This window comes from Nelumbo lutea, chromosome 1, assembly GCF_056320005.1.
Source record: "Nelumbo lutea isolate HS-2025 chromosome 1, American lotus-T2T, whole genome shotgun sequence".
Classification (NCBI taxonomy): Eukaryota; Viridiplantae; Streptophyta; class Magnoliopsida; order Proteales; family Nelumbonaceae; genus Nelumbo; species Nelumbo lutea.
In genome coordinates, this window is record NC_142684.1 from 72,403,566 (window position 1) to 72,431,548 (window position 27,983).

Genomic DNA, 27,983 nt, shown 5'->3' on the forward strand with positions numbered 1-27,983 from the left:
TTTAGGAAAACGTGTGATGTATAAAACAACAATTAAATTAATAAAACATAATACAATTAATATAAATAATTAAATGTATAATATAGCTATACACAATATATTATTTTGGTTTTTGGTTCGATTTAGTTAAATTTTGTAGATGAACTGAACCAATACCGAAAACCGATTTTTAATGCAACAAAAACCGAACCAAATCAATATCGAATTAACTTATTTGGTTTCTGATCCAAATTTGAACACCCTTACTACTGAGTTGAATTCTGAGTAGGTTGAACACACACCAAACGTTGTTGACTTCCTAACCGATCCAACCCCTTACCCCTTCCAAGTTTCCGGAGCGAGTTTTTTGTACTGTTTTGTTTCTATAACAAAACTAACCAACGGTTTTAACGGTTAATGATGAGTGGATGTGGATCGCCTTCTTTACAAGTTGTAGCCTGTGGGGCAGAGAGGGGACCACTTTCATGTTCTAGTTCTTCTTCCTGTTCCCGAGGCAATCGCTAATCCTGACCATCAATCTTGAATAAAATAGTAAGGACAAAACATGAGTCTTAGTACCGAAACAAATCCTGCATACATTCCAACAAAATAATAAAAAATTAAGGATTAAAGAATAAAAGAGTTGAAAGACACATGATCATCATATATATTCATGCAGAAAAGAATCGACCCCGAAACAGAATTCAGAAAACCTTATTCGCTTTCGCTCCGCTTCCTGTGTATGAAAGAGCAACACAGAGAGAAAGCGTATGAAAGAGCAACACAGAGATGGAGAGAGAGTCACAGACAAGATGCGGTTTCATTTCTAATTTTAAATGCTTCCTTCGTTTTCTTCACCTCTCGAAACCGTCCCCTCAATGTAAGTTCTACCTCTCTTTCTCTCTCAGGAGATTTTCTATTCGATCTGTTTCTCTTCTTCCTCTTATTAGTCTTCTTTGTTTTCTTATGCATGCAGGAGGTCTAGGAGAAGCGATGACGAAGAAGAGAACTCCGTGTACGGTACGCTACGTGCTCTGGTTCGGGTTGAAGCTCGTCGTCTCTATCTCGATCGTGCTCTGCATCTTCGCGCTTCTCAGGTTCCACTCTTATTCCAAGCTTCAATCTTCGTTTTCCTCTCGCAGATTCCATAGATTGAACCAGCACTACGAAGGTCCTCCCAAGATTGCTTTTTTATTCCTGGCACGGAGAGACCTTCCTCTCGATTTTCTGTGGGGGAGCTTCTTCGAGGTCTGCCTCCTTTCTTTCAGTTATTAATGATGTTTTCCTTATTAAATAACATGGAAGATTGTGATGATTGAGTTCGGGAGTTTACAGAATGCAGATGCCGCAAATTTCTCCATTTATATTCACACGGAGCCTGGTTTTATATTCGATGAATCAACAACGAGGTCGCCTTTCTTTTACGGCCGACAGTTGAACAACAGCGTTAAGGTACTTCATTTTGAAAGGATTTGGCTTTGCTTATTTCTTATCGTTATTTTATTCTATTTTTCTATGGTGCATTTGGTTGGAGTTGTTTTCTTAATCTGATGGAATTGAGTCACCGGTTGCAGGTAATGTGGGGAGAATCGAGTATGATTGAAGCGGAGAGGTTATTGATTGGAGCAGCTCTTGAGGATCCAGCAAATCAGAGATTTGTTCTCCTCTCAGATAGGTAGATTTTCTTATTTCTAATAAATAAACCTTTGCATCCGCTGTGGAAATATAGTGGTTTCTCTTGATTTCTTGGATGTCAGGAAAAGCTAACAGTTGTCATTGAGAATGGAGTGAAATTAGTTGATCTTTTCCACTGTGACTATGCGATTTTTCTTGAAGAAGAACTATAAAGCGTAAGATAGATGTCTAGGAAGGTCATCTAATTTCATAGTGAGAGGACTCTGGTTCTGGTAGTCAATACTGAGGGCGAAATGTTGCAAAGTCCCAAGAAAAAAGGTAGCTTTCTGCATCAAAATAAGTTGAATTGACAAAAACAAAACAACGCCATTTTACTCAGAACTTTCATTGCCTTATTATAACCCATAGGAATTATTCCCTAATCAGCCCAACACTCCGGGGGCTGGTATTGAGGTTGTTTACCATGCATGAAGGCCACCTTCTACCTTATATTTTTTGCATTTATTTACCAATGCCTTAACCACTTTTGTTACTTAAAAAAATTTCTTTCAGACTTTTAGATGTTGAGTTAACAAATTGCATATGATTCTTCACTTCTTAGATCCTAAACTTGCAGCTCCTCATTCTTTGGAGACTAAGGGAAGTTTTCTCTGCCTTTATTAATGAAATTACTTCACCTTACAGTTTCAATAAAAAAAGAATCCCCTTTTCTGCACATGCCTTAATACGCCACTTGAATGGGCAAATATAAAAGGAAATAACCTTGAAAGTTCCCTCAATCCATCATGATGAATCAATTCAAGAAGATTAAATCCTTTGAGGAATAGTTTTGTGGTATACCGACTTTATTACTGGTAATTAGTACAACAACTTCAAATGGGATATAATGGTGTCTAGTTGCTTTGCAGGCTATGATACCTGGATAACTGAACATGCTTAAAAGTTAAAATACATGTATCAACACCATATGTTGATTATTTTTCAAGGTTACTTTCTTAAGTCCTAAAAATTTATGCACATATTTTGTCAACAAAAAAATAAATAATATTTTTGAACTTTTATCATATAAAACTTTGGAAATATTACAACATCATTGAATTTGAAGGGATATAGGCATTGAAAAAAAGATAAGTAGTGCAAAAACCTAGAGTAAAAGAAAATCACCAGCACATTGGATGGGACAATAATACCTGTACCAGTGCTCTTAATTTTAAGAAATGAAGAGTTGCAACAACCCCATATTGGTAGGGATATCTGGGGGTCTTTGTCTGCAAAGATAATAATCAAGATATGGAGTCAGTTGGTCTCAACAGCCAGGGATCTTCCCTATAACTCTTCCGTTCATAGAGGGAGTGCATCGCTTTTCCTTCTTCCATCCTATTTAGAGTTGGGGTTAGTGGAAAGTGGGCATGACTCATAAAGGTGTAATAAACCAATTAGAAGCACCTATCTTTGGTAACCTAGGATATATTTTTAATGTCTTTTTGGCATCCAACTTTATATTTTCAACTTGTTGAAAGAAGTCATTTTTAGTAATTAAGATTCCATAAGTACCTAATACCATCGATGTGGGTATCCTTTATCTTCTGGTACAACTTCTTGATGATTGAATTTTGTGATGTAGTTGCTCATCAGCTTTTGGATTATTACCCACACCATCACGTTTTCATGTACAGTCAAAGCTACATCACTAAAAACTTATTGAAAAATGTAGCTTTATTATATTACAGATGTACTGCTCCACGTGATATTTGGATCTCATAAAGCATTTCCCTGGTTAGGTCTTTCCTGTTTCAAGGTTGGATTGAAGCAAGGAGTTTAGTTTGGATTCCATTGATGATGTCTCAAAGGTTTTGGGCCATGAATAGCTTCATAATAACATCTTCTTTCTTGGATTTCCTTTCTAACATATCATTTCTTGTCCAATTAGGTTAAGCTTATACTACTTATTTTACTGTTGAATGTCAAGGATAAGTAAAATTAAAATGATTTTGAAACTTTCCCTCAAATTTCATATTTTTCTTAATTCAAATGACATTTTAAAGAGGTACACGCCTCTGATTGAGGTGTGAAAATTGCATGCACCTCTCACGAAGCATGTGTTCCTAACTCAGTTATCCTTTTATTTGGATAGGCCTAACTCAGTTATCCTTCTAACAGATGCCTTAGACATTTCACTTCATACTTACAACTTTGGGTGTTTTGACCATGTTTCACCTTGAGTTCTTGCCTCAGAACTTACACTTTGAATGCTTCTGAAAGCTTTAATTTAGACTATGGCCTGTTTGTGATTTCATGAATAACTGGTTGCTTGTTACAGGTCTTGTCTATTGTCTATTCTGTTGGTACATCTGTTTTAATTGTTTTTGTTTTCTTATTGATCCAATTTGTTCCACCAACCCTGCAGCTGTGTTCCCTTGTACAACTTCAGTTATATTTATGACTATGTTATGTCTTCTCCAAGGAGTTTTGTGGACAGGTAACTGAAGTTTAATGGTTTCTCTTTGAAAATTTTGTGCCAATTCTCAAAATTGTAATTTAACCTATAACAACATTGTGCTTTTCCACCCATTAGTTGCTTTCTGTGGTTATGGGAAAGAAGGCTGGGTTTTATGCTGTTTGTTCATTGAACTTGTAGTTATTTCATATGCAGCTTTCTTGACATGAAGGAAGGTCGATACAATCCAAAGATGTCACCTGTTATACCCAAGGATAAATGGCGAAAAGGATCCCAGGTTTGCTTTCTTTCTCCGTAGTTTCATTTTGTCATCATACTGGTTCTAAAAATCTTAGGACTTGGAATTGACTATGGAACTTGGTGTACTCGTGTACCTAGCCGTTTTCTTGATTCATGAGTTCTATGTAAGATACTTAACAAATGCTAATCTAATTATTGCTTTAGAAAACATATAAAGTAAATTAATTATTTAATTATTACTGACCATGTTACATGCACCTGGGTGTGAGTATGTGTTTAGTAATCATATTGTCTGGTTCTGACCTCAAATCTTGGGAAATGGAGATGGTTAAAGTCAATCCACCAATTAGTACTAACATACATAGACATCATGCATTGGATAATAAATATTAATTTCCAATCATGCAAGTAACCTGTGTTTAATTTAGAAACATTCCATTACTGACATCTGAAAATGAAAAGCATCAAGAACAAAAGAAAGCAAAGATAAATGAATTAAAAACCCATAACATAATGGTGTTAGAAAATCCATATTTTATGTACTTTAAGGGTTCTTAGTAGAACATTTGTATATCTTTAAGCTTCAACTTCTAGTTTTAGTGTTTATTTCTATCACAAAGTTAATAATTTATGTTGGGTATGTGTGTAATAAAGTGGATAAATATCTAATCCATCAAGATTTTGCATAAAAGGCATAAATGGATTTGGTTGATCCAACATATATCCCATGTCTGTAACCATGTTGTGTTATGTCCAGCACAGGTACTTGGGGTAAAATCAAGAATACTTATCAAACCAAACCATCTGAAAATTCATGTATTTTTTTCCTAATGCATGCTATGTTTTCCATATCTTAATTTTTTGGGTTCCTGTAACTAAAAAAATGAACTTGAATGTGATAAAACCCAAGGTTTTATTGGAAAATGGAAAAGAAGAGAATGAAGTTTTGATCACTTTGAGCGGATTAGACCTCCTAAGCCAAAGCTTGAAATTTTATCGATTGCTTAAGAGAAGAAACTCATTATAGGACTTGGTCCAATTTTGTAATGGATACTCACCTCAATTGGGAAATAAAAAATTCCTACTATTCTAATTACTAAAATTATGGGATCCTAAAATACCTCTGGCCTTCAAAATAGCCTTGTCATGAAGGTTGTGTGGCGACAAACTTGAGAAATTTCTCCTCTAGCACCTGATAAGTTTCCCAAGTTTCATCCTCGACTGGTAGGTTAGACCACTGAACAAGAACTTATATGATAGCCTAATTTTTGCATTTGACAATTCGATGATCCAAAATAGCTTGAGGTTGGACCTGAACCTCACCAATAGATGAGATATCCAGCAAATGATGTTGCACAACATCATGCTCTCCTATATTTTTCTTTAAGCAAGGCATATGAAAAATATTGGATGTATCTTGGAACTTGCCAGCACGTTTATGCGATAAGCAACAAGGCCTATGCGTTCCAATATCCTGTAAGGTCCAAAGTGCCAAGGGGAGAGCTTCATTGAAGACCATACATTGACTGACATTTGTCTAAAAAAGGTTGAAGTCTAAGAAAGCCCAGTTACCCATTGAAAATTCTCGTTCACTACAATGCATGCTAACTTGTTTTATACGAGCTTTAACTGTAACTTCTTTTGGGAAAGGATTTTTCTGGAGAAACAGGAAGAAAAAGAAATGTTACTTTTGAATTCATAGAGAGGTTACTTCTTTGAGATTGCTCTGAAACTCCTATTCTTTTTTTTGGTCAGCAAAATAAAAAATGAAATTTTATTAAAAGATGGGAAACGAGGTAGTTTATCCCTGAAAAATTTAGGATGAAGGCAGATACAACCACTTCTCACTGACCACATAAAGGGGCAAAATGATCAAGGTTGACTGTTTTCAATAAATAATTCTCCATCCAGACCTTGCATACCGCAAGTAATTCACCTCTATGCACTCCCTTGCAAGCTAGGAAGTTTGCAATATTGTTGGCAGATCAAGGGGTCCAATTATTGATAAGAAAAAAAATGAGGGATCCAATTTAATGAGCAGTTCTTTTAGGTTTCCAGTGTCTATGCTTCTCTTATCAAATATCTTAAACGAGCATTGCATCAAGTTATTCTGAACCTTCCACAATCAATGGAGAACGAGATTACAAGAAGGATACTATCTCTTTTATGCTTTGAAACAGGAAAACCCTCAAATCAGGATGAGAATTTGCTTTTCCTTTCAATTGGCTATTTCAAATCAAAGTTCTAACTTGAATTAGTTTGGCTATTTCAGTGGATAACATTAGTTCGAAGACATGCAGAAGATGTTGCAGATGATGAAAATATATTCTCAGTTTTCAAGACATTCTGCAAGGTATTCTGTGCTCTTGGTTTGGATTCTCATTATGCTATTTCTTGCCATTTCCTGCCTGAAATATTTTCTATTTTTGACTGGAAACAGAATGACAAGGAATGGTGGGAAGAATAAGGAATGATTAGTTCATTTTGCCAATAATTGAAAGTTCTCTGCAAAAGAAACAACAAGAATGAGAAATATATTTGGTTTAAAAGAAATTATATATGATACATACTATAATATACAATATATTTTCATATGCTATAAAATCATTATATATCATATTCTTTTAGAAAAATAAATATTGTTTTGTATCATATATAATATTTCTTAAGCATTATATATTTTATGTTATATATAGTATAAATATATCATATTATTATGTTGTATTTATTATCTATTTTATATTATAATTCCCACAATGAATTGTTTCTTGCTAAAACTTGCCCAAATGTATTGCAACTTTTGGGCAAGAAACGAGCCTCATTTCTTGCTCAATGCTGGACAGAGATGGGCTAGAGGGCCAACCAAGTACCATTCATTAGGGCACTTCATCTATCCATCAAATAAAATTTCAATGTATAGACAATTGCAATCTGTGTGTGTGTGTCTCCCCCTACCATGCAAATATAGTTAAATATGTTGATCATTATTTTATACTTCTGTAATGCATTATCTCAAAGCAATGCTTTCACCATGCAGCGTCGACCACCTGTCGATCCCAGCAAGGGGGAGCAGAATATTGTGAGTGATCTTTGATTTAATCCTAAAAAAGAAGAAACTCTTTCCCTTTTACATGTAGTTCTGACATCCTCACATTGGTAATACATTGAACTGATTCTTGCTATCATCAGCATAAACTTATCTATTCACGTTGACTGCTTTATGAAATACATGTTATTGTATAAGTTATTTCCAGATGATTTGGCCATTTAGTCCACAATTTGTATGTTCAATGAATGTGTTTGTGCAATGAGTGGTGCAATATTTGTAATTAATTCTTTAGTACTAAAAAATAACTGATGAATTACACAAGTTTGGGGACTGATTTAAGGACATTATGTTTTTGCCTGTATGTGCTTTACAATTTCTAAATCTCACTCTTATTAAGTGAGAACTGGAGTATCTGCCTTGTACTAATGGATGAAAACTTTGTATCCCATTGGTATTGACCCATACAAAATATGTAGAATTCTAATGAATTCTTGGATCATTAGTGGCAAGTTTTCTCTTCAAAAGTTACAGGTGTCTTGGAACCGCCTATCGTCTAGTCTTCAAATTGTGCCCGTGAACCATATCTGAATTTTAGAAAATACAATTCCCATCTTTCTTGAGTAATCCCACCTAAGAAATAGAGTGAAGAGTCCTGATAAAGTGGACCACTGGGCAAGCCATTTTTTTTATCAATAACCAGAAACTTCATTAAATAGAATGAAGATACATTAAGGAGAGGTAAGCTCTCTTAGCTCTCCAGAAGAAAGAAAAACCAACAGATTACAATTGGGCCCAAAATAAAGAAGCCCTGTTCACCCTTTGTTTGGCTAATTCTAACCCATCAGCAAAAGAGTTAGAACTTTTAATCCAGCACACTCTAATTTCAATGCTCTGCGTTAGCCATTTGAATTTTTTCTTTTCATTACTGTAAGCCCATAGATTGTGCCATTTCTGTTTTTCCTTCAACCAGCTCACCACTAATTTGGAATCCCCTTCAATGATCAATTTGTTAACGTTCATCTCCTTGGTGCCTTGAACATCTTCCGAGGCTGCTAGGATCTCAGCTTTAAGGGAGTCACCACTCCAATCGGCTCAGAGAAGAGGGCAGCTAAATTCCCTTCCTCATTTCTTATCACTCCTCCAATCAATATCTGAAGGACCTGGGTTCCCAACACTGCTGCCATCAAAATTTAGCTTAAAAAACCATTAAGGGGAGAAGTCCAATGTAGGACTGAGGCCAATTTCTTAGCAAGTTATCTGTTGAGAAGTCTTGAAAAAGCTCCAAGGTCTTCAGCCAGTAAGCTACTCTGATAAGAATTATTTCCATGATAGCTTGTTTACTTCTTTCCTTCCATGAGAAAATTCTTGAATTTCTTTCCTCCCAATTATTCCAGCTAATGGCAGCTCTTCCACATCTCCACATCATTTTCCCCTCTTCTTTGGCCATCTGAAGAAAGTAGAAGCAAACAAGCTCTGCATGGTTGGTGGTGGGGGGGGGGGAGGGGTCCACCTGCACCCAAACAAAGAGTAGAACCATTCCCAAATACTTTTAACAAAGTTGCAGGAAATTAGTAAGTGATAGCACCTTCAGCCTTACAAAGAATGCACCAATGAGAGGAAATGTAGCTTTTAGGTCTTTTTCTTTGAAGTAAATCACATGTGTTGATTTTTTCCAGAAAGGCCTCCCAACAAAAACCTCTTATTAGGCTTGGTAGGATCTAGGAAAACCCCATCAAGGATGGCCATTAATAACACTACTTAACTCTGTGCCCCTAATAGCCCTTCTGAAACTCAAATCCCAACTGAACCCGGTATTAGAGTTGGAAGGAACCAAAAAAGCAGAAATAGGTTCAGTTTTATAATTGGACATCGTAAACAGAGGTGGAAATTGATCCCTTAGAGAAGAATCCCCAACCCATATGCGTTCCCAAAACTTAATTCGGTTACCAGAATTTAAATCATACCTGATCCAGGGCAACGAAAACGGAAGGATGGCTTGGATGACTTTCCATGGGGAGGCTCCAGTAGTCCTAGCCTGGTTTCCAGCATCCCAACTGTTTTCTGTTTGCCCATTAATGCGCACCACCACCTTTACCCATAGTTTTCCTTCCTCTACAACTAATCTCCAAAACCATTTTCCCAAAAGAGCCAAATTTCTCTTCAAAACATTTATAGTTCCAAGACCTCCATATCTTTTACCTTTACTAACCATTTCCCACCTAACTGTATGGTCATTTCTTTCCTCCCTTGGCTCCCAGAGAAAATCTCTCATTAGTTTCTCCAACTTGCTAGCCATCCCTACAGGAATTTTAAACACTGACAAAAAGTATACATGCAAGTTAGCAAGGGTGGATCTAGTAAGGGTCATTCTCCCTCCTAGAGAAAGGTAGTTTTTCTTCCAAGAAGCAAGTCTTTTCTCAAATCTTTCAACTACTGGGGTCCCAAAGCTTCCTTTCCTAGGGTTATCACCTAGAGGCAAACCCAAATTATTTATAGGCCAATTCGAAACCACACAATCCAAGATAGCTGCACACTTTGATATCTCCTCCTCCATATTGATTCTGACAATGCAACTCTTCTCAAAGTTAACTTTCAAGTTAGATATCTGCTCAAAGAGTTGTATAACCAACTTCAAGTTCCTAATCCACCTCATATGCCCTCCTTCACAGAAGAGTAAAATCATTGACAAATTGTAGGTGCATAATTCGTACTCCTTCCCTGCCAATCCTCCAACCTCTTATTAGGTTTCTCAAATCTGCTCTAGTGATCAACCTTCCTAAAACATCTGACACTAAGGTGAACAAAAAAGGGGATAAAGGGTCCCCTTAGAGCTGGAAAAAAAGTTCACCACTGTTCCATTCACCAAAGTGGAATAATGACATGTCCTAAGACATCCCAACACCCATTTACACCATCTTTCTCCAAGCCCAAAATTAACCAATACCTTCAATAAAAAGGACCAACCAACCAAGTCGTAGGATTTTTCCAAATCAAGTTTGCACACCACTCCTTTCTTACTAGACCTCTTTAAATCATCCACATTTTCATTTGCTATTAGGATTTGATCAATGATCAGTCTCCCTTGCACAAAAGCCCCTTCATTAGGAGCAATGATAGAGGGAAAAACAAGCCTAATCCATTGGGACAACACTTTGGCTATAACCTAATATAGGCTATTAACCAAATTGATTGGTCTAAAGTCATGGGGATGGGAGGCATCAAATTTTTTGGGGATCAAGGCCAAAAAGGTGGAATTTAGGCCTGGATTGATTACTCCCCTTCTGTGAAATTCCTCGAAGACTAACCAAATATCCTCTTTCAAGATATCCCAATAGTCTTGGTAGAAGCCATTGTGAGTCCATTTGGCTCAGGAGCTTTTGATCTATCCATTGAGAAAACTGCTTCTTTTATCTCTTTCAACTTAAACTTTCTTTCTAACCAATCTTTGAGCCCTACCTCTAATCTTGGCCAATCCAAATCATAAAATCCTACTATTTAGAGGCCTTCTAAATAAGGATTTAAAGTGATTCACAAAGGCCCCTATAATCTCTTCTTGATGGGTATGAGTTGAACCTTCAACTTCTAATTTAGATATGAAGTTTTTCCTTCTTTTATTGTTGGCCAAAGTATGGAAAAATTTTGTATTTCGATCTCCCTCCTTTAAACCACTTGCATCTTGACTTCTGCTTCCAGCTTACCTCTTCTTTGAACAAGATATCCTCCAATTGTTTCCTCATAATCTGTCTTTGTTCCTTCTCATCCTCCTCAGGAATATCCCTTTCTTCCTTCAAGTCAAGCTCCTCAATTCGATCTTTCACAATTTGCTTCATTTCTTCTAACCTCCCAAATTTCATCTCATTCCAGGCCTTTAACTTATCTTTTAGGTATTGAAGCTTTTTATGAAATCTCATTCCTTTCCACAACACACTAGGTTCATATTCCTAGGGGTGGCCACGAGTCGAGCTCTTCACGAGCTACTTGAGCTCATATCGGCTCGGTCTCAACCAAGCTCGAGCTTAGATTATAGGTTCGATTAAAAATGAGCCGAGATCGAGCCTAATAGAGCTCAACTCGTGAGGATCGCGAGCTGGCTCGAATATTTATATATATATATTATAATATATAATATATATTATATATATAATATAATACAATATAATTATAGAAAATAATATATATAATAAAAATACTATAATTCTTATTTTTTAATATCAAATAAAAAATATTTTTTATATATAATTTTTAAATTTTATAAAATATACTTTTTTTCAAATCAAGCTCAAGCTGAGCCGAGCTCGAGCCTATGAGGTTTTGACTCGAGCCGAGCTCGAGCTCAAGGTTTTAGCTCGAATCGAGCTTGAGCCTCATACTATTCCGCTCGGCTCGGCTGAAATCCATCCCTACATATTCCTCCCACCACTCTTTTATCCTCTTAGTGAACCCCAGGTGGCACAGCTACATATTTTCAAATCTAAAAGGGAATGGCCCAACACTTCCGAAATCCTCCTTACAGATTACCATAGACCAGTGATCAAAGGTAACTGTTGGGAGAGTTCTAGAACACAAACCTCCCTAGTGTTCCTCCCAATCCAAAGCAAAAAGAAACCTATCCAGCTTAGAACAAATAGGGTTGGATTGGAGATTGGACCAAGTGAAATTGCTATGTGATAGTGGAAGTTCCTTTAACTCAAAATCTTCCACAAACTGATTGAACTCCTTATACTTGTGGTCACCCTCTGCCTTATGTTTTTGGTTTCCTTTGTAAACCTGATTACATTAAAATACCCCCCATGCACCAAGGACCCTTCCACAACCCTCTAATGTCCCCTAGCTCTTCCCACATCTCTTTCCTTTCCCTATAGTCATTAGGATCATAAATGTTAGGCATGACCCATTCAAAACCATCCTCCACTTGTCTAAATTTCAATGACATTGAGAATTTATCAATTAGCTCCTCCAAGCCCATTTGACTCCCCTAACATTCCAAATACTCCTTGCCTAGGTTCAAAATATCGATACGCCCGATACACCGGTAGGGGTGTATAAGGTGATATGATACTTCTTTTTTTACTTTTTTTTTTCAAAACCAGTTCAGGGGGACCAGTTTAAGGCTCCACCCCCTGAACCGGTCAGAACCCCGATACACCCTCTGTAGGGGCGTATTGGGGAGCTCTCAGAACGATACGTATCGGTTGACACGGGCCGATACGTGTGGATACTTTGAACCTTGCTTCTTGCTCATCTTCTGTCAAATTCTGTCCTTTCTGATTCTTGGATTAAAACCACATCCAGATTCAACTTTCTAATCACTTCTTTTATTATAACTCTTTTCCTTGCACTCCCCAAATCTCTTACGTTCCAGCTAAGAATCTTCATTCTAAACTTGTCCTTTTTTGACCCTTTTACCACCAAGACTTGTTTCCTTTCCTTCTTTTCCCTTTCACTCTAAATTGTTTGTCCCATTCCACATCCATTTTTAACCTTTCCACCTTACTTAGTTTCCTTTTCCTCACCTTACAGTCCTCATTTTTTAAGAAAAGCTTTAAATCATTTGGGCCCTTCAACTTACATCCAAGATTTTCAACAAATCCAGCCAGCGAATCTTCAATAGTAGGTCCCTCTTCACCTCCCTTCTTAGAGTCTGACCTGCCCTCTGCACTACCCCATCCTTCTACCCTTGTTCTCAAGACTTCATCCTTCAAACTTTCTATTTCTTCTTTCAGCATCTCCCCTCCTTTATGTTCTTCCAAAAGGTTCACAATGAGTTCCTAGATTTTGTTAACCCTCTCCACCTCAGCCCCAGAATCAACCCCTTCCTAATTCTCCTCTCCGATTTCATCCCTCTCCTTGGAGACTTCAGGTTGGCTTTCTACTCTGAGAATGAGTGAGAATCTGGAACATTGGCTGTAGACAAGGAGCATGTATTAGTACCAAAGCCAGAGAAGACAAACTTGCCTAAAATTAGGCTTAGACGAGACTTTGGAACTAGAAAAATGCAATCAAAGGGGTTTTCTCGTCTAGAGGATAAAGGGTTAAATTCCATTCTGGTTTGGAGCTATCCTTTGTGCAAACACAAGGATTACTTCCCAAAACTTGCTGGTTATCCCCTTTTGGTGAATCCTTTTTCTAGCTTAAATGAACTTTGACTACCTCGTTATGAAAATCTTGCCTTAGAGTTTGATTTGGTTCCGATTCTTCTCTGCTTGAATTTTGTCCCCCCCCCCCCCCCCTCAAGGAGTCTTTCCTTGCAATACACCGTATGCTACTGTTATGGCCACGGGCCAAGCTTCTCACAAGCTATTCGAGCTTGGCTCGTGAAAAGCTCAACTTGGCTTAATTTAAACTGAGCTTCGAGCAGAGCTTGAGCCCGATATATAGGCTCGTTTGCTAATCGAGCCCAGTAAAGCTCAACTTATGAGGTTCACGAGCCTAATCGAGCCTAGTAAAATAAATAAATAATTTTTCATTATATATGCATACCCATACATATACATATATATAATAAATAATTTTTATTATATATATAATAATATTCTTATTTTTTATTAAAGCAGTAAATAATTTTTATAATTCTTTTTTTGTATGTAAAATAAAAATAAATTTTATATGTATATATTTTGCTTTTTATATGTATAATAATAAATAATTTTTATAATTCTTAATTTTTTGCATGTAAAATAAAAAAATATTTTTATATGTATAATTTTTAATTTTAGAAAAAGCTTAGCTTGTAGTTAAGCTCGAGCCGAGCTTGAACTTGCGAGCTTTTGAATCGAGCCGAGCTCGAGCTCAATTCTCTAGCTCGTGCCTAACATTATTTCAGTGAGCCGAGCTCAAATAGCCAAGTATTCGGCTCAGCTCGGCTTGAATCCACCCCTACTGTTACCTCATCAGACAAGACCAAAACATTATCTCCCTTGCATCTTTCCTCGTCAACATGAAAAAGAGATTCTAGGTTGAGAGTTTCCCCTACATGTTTTCCAAGTTGATTTTCATCCCCAAAACTTCCTAAACTTGATGCTGCTCCTGAGTCATCTTCATCTTCTTCCACGCTACAAGTGACCCACTCAATATCCTCTTCTTGTCTCTCTTCCAGCCGATGCCTCATGCATCTCGGGTTCAGACAGTCACATGATGGTGGGATAGCACCATTTTCCGACACATCAGGCCTTGGATTCCAATGGAGGGAGCTTCATTGCAAGTCTGCAGTCGCTGCACCTCTAGCATTCGATGGAAGGGAGATGACCACATTCTTTTGGGACAATGATAGATACCCAAATCTGTCTGGAAATGGCCCCTTCCCCCGACTAATGTGACTTTAATTTATCACATGGGTTTGGTTTTTGACTGGCCTAAAGGTAGACTCAAGGTGGGCAGCTGGTTCGACTGAAAAAAGGTGGTCTGAGTTCCCTCCCAGTGAAAGAAAGTTTCCACCCTTTTCCACCTTAGCATAAGATTTCTCACCTGCCCCTTTTTTCTTTTATTTTTTAAAAAGAATTTGAATGTTTTTCTTTAAAAGGCAAGCACCCCAATCGAGAATCCCCAATAGACTGTTCAGCTTCCTGAAAAGGATCCCTCCTCATCCCTCTTCCCTCCACCTCTCCTTCACTTCCACATGGGATTCTCCTTGCCACACCACCTTCATCTTCAACCTTGGCGTCGTCCCCCCACAGTGTCGCTTCCACTTCTGAAGCTACCCATACCCTATACCAAACTCCATCCGGACAGACTTCGATCGAATGGGGAAGGTTTTTTTGGTTTCACTCCAGCAATCTGGATCTTTGCGGCATGCAAATCTTGCAAATCAAAATCTTCAGTAGTCCCTCCCAGAGCTCGTACCATTTTCTCAAGGAAAGGTTCTTTCCAAAGATGAAAAGGAAGGCCCAACAATTTAACTAAAAAACTTCTGTCTGTGATAATCTTCTCATTGCAACATGGCATCCAGTTTTGCACCAAGAAACGAAGCTCCTCAGTATCAACTATTTTGAAGTATCTTTCCACATTTCCTACGTCGAGAGAGTATTGCTTTCCTTTCTTTGAATGGCAAGAGGAGTTCTGTATTCTTGATTCCCAGTTTTTCCACCACTGTACCAGAAGTTTTGCTCCAATTTTTTACCCCTTCCTCAAACTTAATCACCAGTCTCATTCCTAATTCCCTCTTTCTGCCTTGACTAACAGTTTTTGGACAGGTTTCAGATTGGAAATCATGACTTTACAAAGGGTGGGCATCTTTTCTTTTGAGCTAGAAGTTTTCTCTTCTCCACGAGGCTTGTCTAAAAAAGCTGGAGAATTAGAGGAAAATTGTTCTCCACGCTCCTTTTTTTTGATAGGAAACGGTAACTTTCATTAACTAGAACATCAGAATTACAACTGTCACCTACAGAAGGATAAGTGACCCCTGATCATAACATCAAATTACAACACAGCCCAAAACAAAGACTCTCTATTCACCCCTTGCTTTGCTAGTAAGTCAGCTAAAGCATTTGCTGACCTCCTAATCCAATTAACAATTACACCCAACTCCCTTGTAAGGCTCAATAATTCCCTTACATCTTGTCTTAGGGACCAATTTCCCAGACCATTTGTTTGAGGGTTGGCCTTATAACAGAGCAGAGGAAATCCTGAAGTTTGCCCACAAGAGATAAACCACCCTTTTTTTTTTCTTTCCCTTCTGGTACAAATCATTTGCCTCCTATTCTTGCGAAAAGATTCTGTTGTTGCCACGAACCATCCCTTCCTATTTTTTCTCATTTCGGCCTCAAAGGTCTTCTGCATTAACATTGTATTTTTTCCACCCAACTTTAAGTGAAAAAATCGCACCATCGGTGAAACCCTTTAGCCAGATTATCACACTTTTGGGTAGGAAAATGATAGCTCTTCTGTCTTCTCTGATCTTCAAAGTGGTTCCTCCATTGATTCTTCCTTGCTCAAGTAGTAATCTCTTCGACTCAATTTCCAACTTAAATCTCCACCCGTTGACTTCTTGGAAGCTTTCTTTCCCAAGCGCACCCTCCATCCCGTTCTTTTCTTGCTCCCCAAAGTTTTGTTTCTCTTGTTCTTTCCAAAACTTACTAGTTTTAAGATCTCCCCCCTCCCCCCACCCACCCCCAAACAAAGGAATGAAACTTACTGTAATAAAATTGGTACACAAAACAAGAAACCTATTAGAGAGAACCTTGAAAAAATTCCCCTTTTTGTAATCCCTTGTTATGCAAAACAAGTGAAAGGAAACTAATCTGGAATTGGGGAAGCGATTTCACTCCCCCAAACAATTGAACAATTGCAAAAATCTTTGATTTTGAATTGTAGAATGGTTATAAACAATGTCCACAATCAGACTTACCATTCTAATCTAGCCAAGAAATCTCGTATAAGAGGTGTATTCCAAAATGACTAGGAGATATTGGTTTATGTAAACTAGGAAAGCTTTCAGCCATTGTTTTTTTATCAGCAACACAGAACTGATTTCATTAATAAAAAACAGGCATTAGTACAACAAGAATTTGAGTTCTTTGTACTCCTTGCTTAACTAGACCATCTTCTGCCAAGCTGTTGCAGTTCTTCTCACCCAAGGTTTAAAATTTCGATACAATATGCCCAATACTGGGCGTATCGTATCGTACCTTTGAAAAACCGATACAGGATACGCATGGAAATCGGATGTTTTGTCTTTTTGCATGCGTATCGGACCCATATTTGCAGCATATAAGGGCATATTGGGGCGTATCAGTAGCGTATCGATGAAAAAAGATATGGCCAAAAACTAAAAAAAAATTAAAGGTGGAAAGAAAGCTTCTTTTCCCCGAAACAAGCCTTCTTTCACCCTCAAATGACTCTAAAACTCCAAACTTCATTCCTAGAGTGCTAGATTTGCAAAAGTTTGCAAGAAACAAGTGTGAATCGTTAATTTTTTTGAAGATTTTTTCAAATTTTGAAAAAATATGGAAAAAATAGGTATTTTATAATATATGTGATTTCTTTTTTCTTGAATGTTTAAATTTATGTTGATCTATATTTATTACATTCAAAACCACATTTTTTTGTGCTATCACTAGATTTATGGAAATTTCATGAAGATATTTGGGGAAAATATAAATTAACAAAAAATTTGAAATGTAAGTTTTTTCTCTGCCTATAAAGACTAAATATGTTTTAGATCTATGGATTTGTCTATCATATCCATAGAGCAATTGAAATTTCTTCTTTAATATTTTTTTTTGATTTTTTATATTTTTAGAATTAAAAAATAAATAATAATTAATTATATTATATCATTTGATCACAACAATTGAATATATTATAATTCTATGGATGATCTATCGTATCCATAGACCAATTGAAATTTCTTCTTTAATAATTATTTTTTTATTTTTTTAGAATTCAAAATAAATAAATAATTAATTATATTTTAACATTTGATCACAATGATTGAATATATTATAATTCTATAGATGATCTATCATATCCACAAAGCAATTGAAATTTATTCTTTAATAACTATTTTTTGAATATATTATATAATGTTTACTTATTTTTTATAGTTTTTAGAAATGAATAATAAACAATGATTATTTAAAAATTAAATAATTATTAATTATATTTTCACATAGAAGTTGTGCCAATGCATGTTTTGTGGTTGGATAGGAGAGTTTGTTTTTGCTCATCCCATAAAACATTAAAACTTAAGAATTATAATTTATAAATTTATGTTAAGCATAGGATTTTTAATGAAATTATAATTAGCTATAGTATATTTTTTCATAAAACTATTAAAATATATTATTTTAATGTATATACACTTAATTGAGGTCTTATATTTAGTGTTGTTGATGTATTTTTATGATTTATTAAAGTATTTATAGTGTTTCCAAGCGTATCTATGCGTATTTTAGTTTTTTTCTGATACACATGCATATCTCGATACATCTCTTAAAATTGCCTTTCCGATACACTTGGCGTTTCTGATACTTTGAACCTTGTTCTCACCCACTTAACTCTCTATACAACTCTTTGAACAAATGTCAAATCTTAGGGTGAACTTTGAAAAAAGTTGTATAGTTGGAGTCAATATGGGGGAATGGGAGATTAAGGAGTATGCAGATATGTTGGGATGTGTAGTGTCTAACTGGCCATTAACCTACCTGGGCTTACCTTAGGGGGTAATCCTCAGAGAGATGATTTTTGGGCTCCTTTTGTGGAGAGATTTGAAAAGTAACTTGCAAAGAAATTATTTGTCTCTAGGAGGGAGAATCACCTTAATTAGGTCTACATTGGCTAACCTTCCTATATATTTTTTGTCAGTTTTCAGGATACCGGTGAAGGTGGCTAATAGATTGGAAAAGCTAATGAGGGATTTTCTGTGGGAGCTGGGGGAGGAGAAGAGGGACCATAGGGTAAAGTGGGAGGTGGTCTGTAGAGGTAAAAAGGAAGGACGGTTGGGTATTGGTAATATTAGGATTAGGAATCTTGCTTTACTAGGGAAATGGTTGTGGAGATTCTCATTGGAGAAAGAAAGGTTGTGGGTTAAGGTGGTGGGAAGTATACATGGACTGGCAAATAATGGATGGGACTTAGGAATTCTAGCACGGGCTATGAGAGCTTCCCCTTGGAAAGATATTCAAGCCATCTTGCCTTTATTTTCTCCATGGATTATGTATGATTTGCATTCTGGTAACCTTATCAAATTCTGGGAACATGTTTGGGTTGAGGATTCCCCTTTGAAAGATCAATTTCCAGGCCTTTTTGCTATGTCTTCCCATAAGAATGAACCAATCCTTTCTTGTTCCTTCCAATTCACCTTTTGGGTTTGGTTGGAATTTACAATCTGCCACTTATGATCAAACTGCTTTTCTTCTGACCAAAAAATAAGACCGAACCCCAATTTGAACAATAGACCTCACATCATGTTCAAAGACCCAAAAAACCCTACAATGTCAAATTTCATGCCCTAATTCTACCCTTTGACTAGTGAACCAAAAGGTTTCTATGCACCGGATTAAATCGCCCTTTCATCTACCCTACTCTGAGACCTCAAGAGAGCGAGGTTTGATGTCAGCCCTACACTTAACCCCTCTAAACACTTGGACCAATAAAATTATGTCCATTAGAGTTAAAAAACCCAAAAAACCTAAAGATACCCCCACTTAATGCTTGGAAAAAACCAAATGGCCTTTATGGCCAACCCCAATTTACATTTTATGCCATTCGGAGCCCCAAATTTGGACCAGATGTGTTAGTAACGCCCTAGCCTCCCATTGGATGCACAAAACCCCTTGGAATCGGCCCCGAACCAAGGGGAAAGATTGCACCCATAAGGTAAGGTTGATTTTGCGCTTTCTCCATATTGAAAATCTTTTACTTTTTTTCATGAAAACGTTCTCTTGAAACTCTAGCCACGTGTCTGGGCAAGTTCTAGACCTGATTCACCCTTCAGTTCTCTATAAAAAGGGACCCAAATTGTGTCCAAATGGGGGGAAACAATTCTACAACATTCTTAAGCATCTAAAAGAACTCTGATTTCATTTTTCACATGAAACCCCCCAAAAGCTTGCAATCCAAGGTTCAAATCCGCCCCAAACAGTTGCCCCTTGCTCGTTGCCTTTCCAAATTTTGACTCACTTCAAAATAACTAGGGGTGTAAACACATTGAATTCGAATCGAAAAAGGCAATATCCGAATTCAGATCCGATTAGAAAACCCGATATCCGACGGATATTGAAAATTAATATTTGAATTCGAATTCTATTAAATATTTGAATATTCGATTCGAATTCGACCAATTGATTATTTTAGGTAATTAATAAATATTTTATTTATTTAAAGTATATAAATATATAAATTTTTATATAGTTTAATTTATATATCTCAATTATGTAAAAAATTTAAATATTTTATATATTATATATACGAATTAAATAATTGGTTGATTTCGGATATTTATCGAATCGAATCAGGTCATATCCGAATTCGAATCCAATTAGCTATTCGATATGGATAGGATATCCGAATTCAACCGATTAGATATTCGAATTATCCGAATTCGACAGATTAGATATTCGAATTATCCGAACTCGATTCAATTACGTAGAATCTCGAATTTGAAATTGAATTTTTGAATACCATTGACACCCCTAAAAATAACACAAACCCTCTCATATTTTGCTTGGAAGGTTGATTGGAAATGTTCTACAAGGCCAAATTCTCCATCAAACACAATTTCCACTTAGTTTAATAACCCTCTCATATTTTGCTTGGAAGGTTGATTGGAAATGTTCTACAAGGCCAAATTCTCCATCAAACACAATTTCCACTTAGTTTAATCACTAGAAGTTGACTGCTAAGGCCAAATCCGAGAGGTAGGTCCTTCAATCGTCTATCTTGTTTCCTTGACATATTTTAAATTATTTGACATTAGCCTCTAGTAGTTTTCTCGCTTATCTTAGTTATTGGTTGCTTGAAATTTCAAGAACTTGAGGAATTTGCATTCCAAGCTTCTTTTGCACTTGGATTTGGATGAATAAGGATGCAAACAGATTGGATTGGATTCGGATCAGGGAATATTCGAATCTGATCTGGCACCGTTCATATTGGATATTTGGATCTGATCCGAGTGGATCTGATAGGACTCAATTTGAATTGGAATCCTATTGGTACGTTAGGTCTTCATATCTGATCCAATCTGACTTTTTTCTTTACAAATTAATAAATTATTGAAAGAGAAATAAAATATACTAATTTAAATAAAGTAAAAAAATACAAGCTTTTTTTTAATTATTTTCATCATATATATACATGTTTTTTATAAAAAATAAATAATATAAAAAATATATTTATAAATAAATAAAACATATATATATGTATTATATATATTTATATTTATAAATATATAATATACATTGGATCGGATAGGGGGTGATCCGAATCTTATCTGATTTCTGATCGGGTCCTATTATTTGATTTGATCCAAAGATCCGAACAGGGGTGACCCGAATTTGACCAAATAGGATTGGATCATGATCCGATCCATTTGCACCCCTAGATGAAGAGGTAGAGAGATGAGGGTTTTAAGGAAATTAGTACCGATAACATCTCCTCAAACCAAGATTTAGAAGGACTTGAAAGCATTCTCCACTGAAAAAACACTCAATATACTTTTTTTTTTTAATTTTATTTTGCAAAAGTTTAGATCTTTGTATTTGGGTTTAGTTGGAATGCTTCAACTTGTAACAATTTTAAATTTAATTTTAATGCTTAATGAATTTCTTCGTTGATCAAAAACAAAAATCTTATGATTTTGTGATACAATTATTAAAAATTGTGCAGTTGCCATCTGAATCTTATGATTCATAAGAGTCATATGATTCAATTAAATTGAGATCTAGTTCTCTACTCTGTCATTCCTTTGTTTCTTTTAATTTCTTTAAAAGGGTATTTGTTTTGAAGATCTTACTAGAATGAGATTCATTATTAGGTTATTTAAAACCCATTTAGAAATCATAGCCATCATATGCGAGTTAATTGACTTAAATTCAAACTTAATTGCATCATCTTCTGTTTCTTGTTTAAAGGTGGTAAAATCTGTTCTATTAAGTACAGTATGGTGGATGTGAATTAAAAACGGGGTATATTTCTTCTTTGGTATGTATTGTTAATTTTTAAAAGAATCCTGTAAAACAATAGTATACTAAATAAAACGATCTTTAAAACAATCTTACAATTGATTTACAATATGATTCATGGTTCATCCTTCGTACACTTTATGATATGATTGTGTTTTTCAGAATACTATCATTAAAAAGTTCACTATGTCAAGGTTTTCCCTCCCAGACCTGTTACAGTTGGAGCCTTGGAGGTTAAATGAGAACCCTGTATTATTGTTTTTTGGGAGGATAGACAAAATTCTGGAATTCTTTAAATGTTCAAAGGAGAAGCTGAAATGGTGGGTAGTTTTCAAGGCACCAAGGTAAGACAAGGTGGCAGGGGGTCACCTAGTCACCTAGGCGATGGGTTTTTTTTTTTTTTTTTTTGAATAAAATCCACGAAACCTAGGGTAATTCATTATCTTCCATGGCAAGCAGCAATCATCTTTCACCAGTAATTGTCTATAATCATCATAAAAAATGTATGAACTTCATCTAAAACATAGAAAATCAACATATTCATGAAGAAAATGGAAGAAGGAAAAGAAATTTTAGAAAATAGAGGGGCTGAGCCCCTATCTTTGAGGCTGTTTGGAGTGCAGTTTTGTTTTCAAAAAGACCTGTTGGCATTGCCATGGAGCTGTGTGATTTGTCCAGGAAAGGAAAGATTGTACGGGGAGTAGTTTCAGTAGCAGTGATGTGATCCATTTGGACAGAGAGAAATAGGAAGTTCTTTATAAATAAATTCATCACAGTAGATACAGTCTTAAAAGGTTGTTGGGGAAGACTATACTCTTGGGCGGCAGCACACAGGATGTTCAAGAATATACCTTATAACTCTTTTTTTTTTTTTTATTTCAGTAATATTTTTGTATCAAGTTGACTGAAATGGGATTTTGGGTTGTAAAAAGAAAAGTACTTGCCCTGCCCAGTGTCTTATTGTGCAGGGCTTTGTATATATTTTGTGTTATCAATATAATAAAATATTTTACCTTATCTCAACAATAGGAAAAGTATATAATAGCACCATGTACAAAATACCTTGGCAATGAAGTGAGTGACTCCATGGGCACCTTGTTGCCTAGGTGTTGCCTTGACAACTACCTATCATATTGGGTACTTGGGAGGTTTCTTTGAGAAGAGTGTAGAAAAGGGGAGGATGTAGGGGCAGAGGTAGAGGATTAAATGGAAATTGTCTCCTCTTCCTTGACCAATATACCATACCCTTTTCTGGAATTTAAATTTCCTAACCTATCCTATTAGTAGAAAATGGAAATTAAAAAAAAAAAATTACAAATTTATACTGTGGAGTCTAGCTGCATTGGTGCTATACACCTGTGAAAAGGATAGAAACACTAGACACTTTTGTTAATCAAAATGCCCCTAGTGTATTGTCCTTTTTCACAGATGTATTGGTGAAATTGCCCAAACAAGTAGCATTATTCATTACTCAAGTTTCCCATGACACTTCATTTACGGGAGTCCCTGAGTAAAGTCAATCAACTTCTTTACTTTTTGCTTTAAACAAAAAGGTGTTGAACAGGACAAAGCTGCCATGCTCTTAGGAGATCTTCTAATAGTTTAGCAAAACAAGGAGTAAATCGACAGCAGATGTACTGGGCTCAGTTGTAATAAAGGCTGTGATACAGTTAGGTGGGTTTGTCTTGTATTGGGTTAGACAATAGACAGTTTCTTCACAACCTCTGGTTGTAATGTTTCTCTTTTTTATTAATGAAATGAATGAATTTGTGTTGCTGATACTAGAGCTTTTGGTTTTTGGGCCCAAAATTGCATTCTGTTGCCTAAGGTTGAGAATTTAGGTTTAAAATAAAATTATGGGTATAGGTGTGACCAACTACTCTCCAAAACTTGTAGCAGAAGGGTTTAGGGAAACGAAAAGAGTAAGACATGTATGGACTACTATAGGGTCTCTGTCATGAAAATAATTCACAGTTACAAAGCCTAATATATGCAAAACAGCTGAGAAAGAAAAAAAATCACCTAATCAAAATGTGGAGTAAAGAATGTGACACTATGTGAGTAGGTTAATAGAGGCTTACCCAAACAACTATGGCTAAAAAACTGTTAAATCTGTACAACTGAATAAAGACTTCTAAACCTATGACTTTATTGTTATCTCAGTTTTGTCTTGCACCATAAACAATGGACTTGTAGATCTATTAAACTCTAACAGCAACTGCATACCATAGAATTGTTGTACAATTGAAATTTTGAAATTCGGGATTTTGCATCATGGATCTTGTATGCTTTCTATTGTATAGTATAACAGACCTGTTCATGGGCCTTGGGCTTGGCTTTTGTCAAAATTTGAATGGCCCTCTACTACGGGAAAATCAATACATTGGAAAACTTGCAGAAAAAGAGACCCTTTCTTTGTCTTTCCCCGAACTGGTGTTCCTTGTGTAAGGCCCAGAATGAGGACTGTTTCCATTTGCTGATCTCCTACTCCTTTGCTACAGCCTTATAGAGTTGGAGCCTTAGTTTATTTGGAGGTAGGTGGTCTACGCCATCTGATGTGAGTTTGTTATTTAACCCATCTATTTTTGTATGGCACACCAGAAGAGGCAAGTTCACGTGGAAATGTATTAGGGCGGTCACCTTATGGACTCTCTGGGAGGAAAGGAATGCAAGAGTCTTCTTAGAGAAGGAAAGAAGCTTGGATGAAGTGAAGGACTATATTCTAAAAAGAGCAATACATTGGCTGAAAATCTTGGATATATTTGCTGATTTCTCTTTTGATGACCTGTGGAGGAATTGGTTAGTAATAGCTAATACTTCTACAAAGAAGAATATAAGTTTGTTAGAATGGGATCCGCCTCCAAAAGGTGTCATCAAGTTAAATTTTGATGGGAGCAGCCAAGATAACCCTGGGCCTTCGGGTATAGGGGGTGTCCTGAGGAATAAAGATAACAACATCATCTCCTTATTCTCTCAGGACCGGTGGGAATGGGGGACTCTACAAGGTCAGAAATACTAGCTGCTGTACAAGGAATTCAGATCACTAGCCAGCTTGGGGTGGAACATCTCCTAGTTGAAGGGCTCTCAGGTGGTAACAAGGTGCCTCCTAAACCTGGATGCTACCATTTGGGGTTACAAAGACCTCATAAAAAAAGTAAAGTGGTTAACCAATAATATGTGAGTTGAAGTAAAATGGGTAAAAGCAGGTCAGCTAATACTATGGCTGATTTTTTGGCCAAATAGGGTTTCCAGGGAGGATCTTTTTTGTGCTACATTAACTTGTTCTAGTATATTGGAAAGTTGTACTTAATTAGTGGAGAGGTTGCATCTTGTGCCTCTCCTTGGGGACATTGTACTATTTATCATTGCTGATTATTAAATTTCTTTCAATTATCAAAAAAAAAAAATTGAATGGCCCTGGCCTGAAGCCCAAGCCCGACACAGTGTAAAGTCAGGCCCATGAACAGGTAACTTGAATCACATTTGTATTGTGTGATCTTGGTCTTATTGGAAAATGGATATTGATCAACCAAGCTTTTTATAAAGCCTAATTTTAAGAATTGAGACTTTGTTGATGTAGAAAAAGATACCAGTAGGCACAAATGAAATTGGATCCCTCCATTCAATAGCTCGCAGAGAATTCTTAAAAGTTTGACTGGTTGGATTATCCTTATTATGGAACTACGTTATTTCTGTTAATAGTAAGGAAATTTTGATTGGTTGGAAGGGAAGCATGCAGATACAACAATTACACCCATTTGTTTGGTCTATCTTTTACCTTGAATCACCAGTGGCTTCCCACAGTGATAGATCCACCTTCCTGGATGTGTTCAACGCTTCTAACAAGCAGAGGACCTGCTTCTCTGTTTTTAGTGATGTCAGCATTCTTCAATGTCATAGCTTGTGGTGGAAGTATATTCAGATGTTCTGGGGATTGATACTCTCCAAGGGGAGAACTGTAATAGGCTTACCATGGGTCCTTCAAGAGCTGGTTAAAGAAGTCTAACAAATTCTGAGGCATTTGCCATCTGATGCATGAAATTAGCTTTAGCACTTTCTTATTACCAATAATAAAATTCAGAGATGTTATTCATCAAAAGAAAAAGATATTTCTTGTTTGCTAGCATTTTATATTTCTCATTCTTGATGACACTCCTTCCTCTTTGTTCTGATTACTTCCTCAATATCAAATGCAGAAACTTCAGAAGCAGCATAACTGTATCCCAGATGAACACTATGTGCAGACATTACTTGCAGTAAGCAATATATGCATATATACAGACAGAAATAGGCATACTTAGGTTCATATTCTAGAGGAGTTTCTTCTTTCAACCAAATTTCTGATTCTGTTCTATATATGGTCCTGCCAGATGACAGACCTTGAAGATGAAGCTGAAAGAAGAACCTTGACCTACACCTTGTGGAACCAATCTACCACAGAAACGGAGGGGAAAGCTTGGCATCCTGTCACATTCAATTATGCAAATACAAGTCCTCAACAAATCAAAGAAATTAAGGTGAATTATCTTGCATCTTTTGATTTGATCCCTTGATGTATAGGCCATGTGATGCTTCAGCAGGCACATTCACATAACATGCGATCCTGGTCATATGCATCATCTCCCATTATAGAGATGGATGTGTTTATTTATTTATTTATTAATCAGAGTTGGAGATCTTCAATGCGTAGTTGGTAGTCATGGCAAATAACAGTGTGGACATAATAAGAAATGCCACTGACATTACAAAGTATCTAACCTGTAAGCCATCAGAAAGGTTGAAAAAACGTCGCTCCAGTTCATTTTATTAGCATGGTAAAGGCTCATTGAGGAAGAAAAGGTAGCCCCAATTTCATTAAATGAAACTTAGGTGATCTTGAGCCACTCTACATGACCTATTTAAAGATTTTACTCCCCTATTTTCCCCCTTCTCTTGCTGTTAAGGAATAAGTGGCTTCAACTAGGCACAACTTTCAGAAGAAATTATGCTTCTCTTTCTGTAGAATGCTGCAGGATCTATATTGTATAATGTTGCTTTCTTGATGTTTCTTGCAGTTCATGGCTCCATGCATGTCATTGTTCGTTGCTCTTGATTTGAAGACTGATTAATCTGTAGCTTCTCTCTGTCTGTCTCTCTCCCTCTAACAATTCCATTTTGCATTTATATAATGCAGGGCATTGACCATGTGTATTATGAAACTGAGTTACGGACAGAGTGGTGTCGTACCAATTCTACGTTTGTATCCTGCTTCCTATTTGCAAGGAAGTTCTCGGAGGATGCTGCTATCCGCCTTCTGAATGAGGGGATAGTGGGTTCCTTTGATGCCACTGCCACTGCCGTGATAGACAACCACTCATAATTGTCCCACCGGTACCAGTTCTCATCTTCTAACAGCATCTGACCATCTTCTTTTAATTCCGGGAAAAGATAATGTCGCAGGGTGTCATGAGAGAGACACCGAAAAGAGATTTACATGAATTGATGAAAATTATAAATGTAGAGTAACAGTTTCTTTATGCTTTACATCCAAATTTTGTAAGGTAACAGTGGCTGTTCAACATCATATTCACACAAAATGATGAGATAAGAAAAATAGCAGATGGTTATAGCTTAAACGGTTAAACCTCCCCTCCGATTTCCGGCAACTGCATTGACCTCCCCTGAACTTTGACCTCACCGGTTCGGAGGAGCAGGGACGTTGATGAGCGTGAAAAATGTCAGATCCCAAGATGATCGCCGTCTATTTGAAATTGCTAGATATTATAAGCCTTTTTTTTTAAATAAAACGCCTGGAAAAAGCATATGAGATGATTTTGCGATGATCAATTGAATATTTCAAGGCTAATGGTGTATGCCGGGACCAGTTTGATATCTAGGTGCATGGGAGTTCGTCGGGTCGCAAAAAAGCTGGTTCCAGGAAGAACAATGTTTCCTGGAAGCCAATGGTTTTGGGTAAATGCTTGGTGCTCTGGTTGGTGAGTCTGGCCATATTTGAAATTTTGAA

The 27,983-nt window shown here is 36.5% G+C and overlaps 1 protein-coding gene across 2 annotated transcripts; it reads left to right on the plus strand.

Annotated features, from left to right (window-relative positions):
- The first annotated feature begins 451 nt into the window (after positions 1 to 451).
- On the plus strand, positions 452 to 27,594 carry LOC148875287 (glycosyltransferase BC10-like). 2 transcript variants are annotated; one of them, XM_088965158.1, is made up of 11 exons: positions 452 to 859; positions 956 to 1,227; positions 1,315 to 1,431; positions 1,554 to 1,654; positions 4,022 to 4,093; positions 4,268 to 4,349; positions 6,585 to 6,665; positions 7,350 to 7,391; positions 26,176 to 26,235; positions 26,350 to 26,496; positions 27,153 to 27,594. In XM_088965158.1, the coding sequence occupies exons 2-11, from the start codon at positions 973 to 975 to the stop codon at positions 27,336 to 27,338; spliced, it is 1,143 nt and encodes a 380-aa protein (XP_088821284.1). In that variant the 5' UTR covers positions 452 to 859; positions 956 to 972; the 3' UTR covers positions 27,339 to 27,594. The 2 variants fall into 2 exon arrangements, with proteins under 2 accessions (XP_088821284.1, XP_088821285.1); XM_088965159.1 differs by having other exon boundaries at positions 674 to 859; positions 1,322 to 1,431.
- Positions 27,595 to 27,983: the final 389 nt, after the last annotated feature.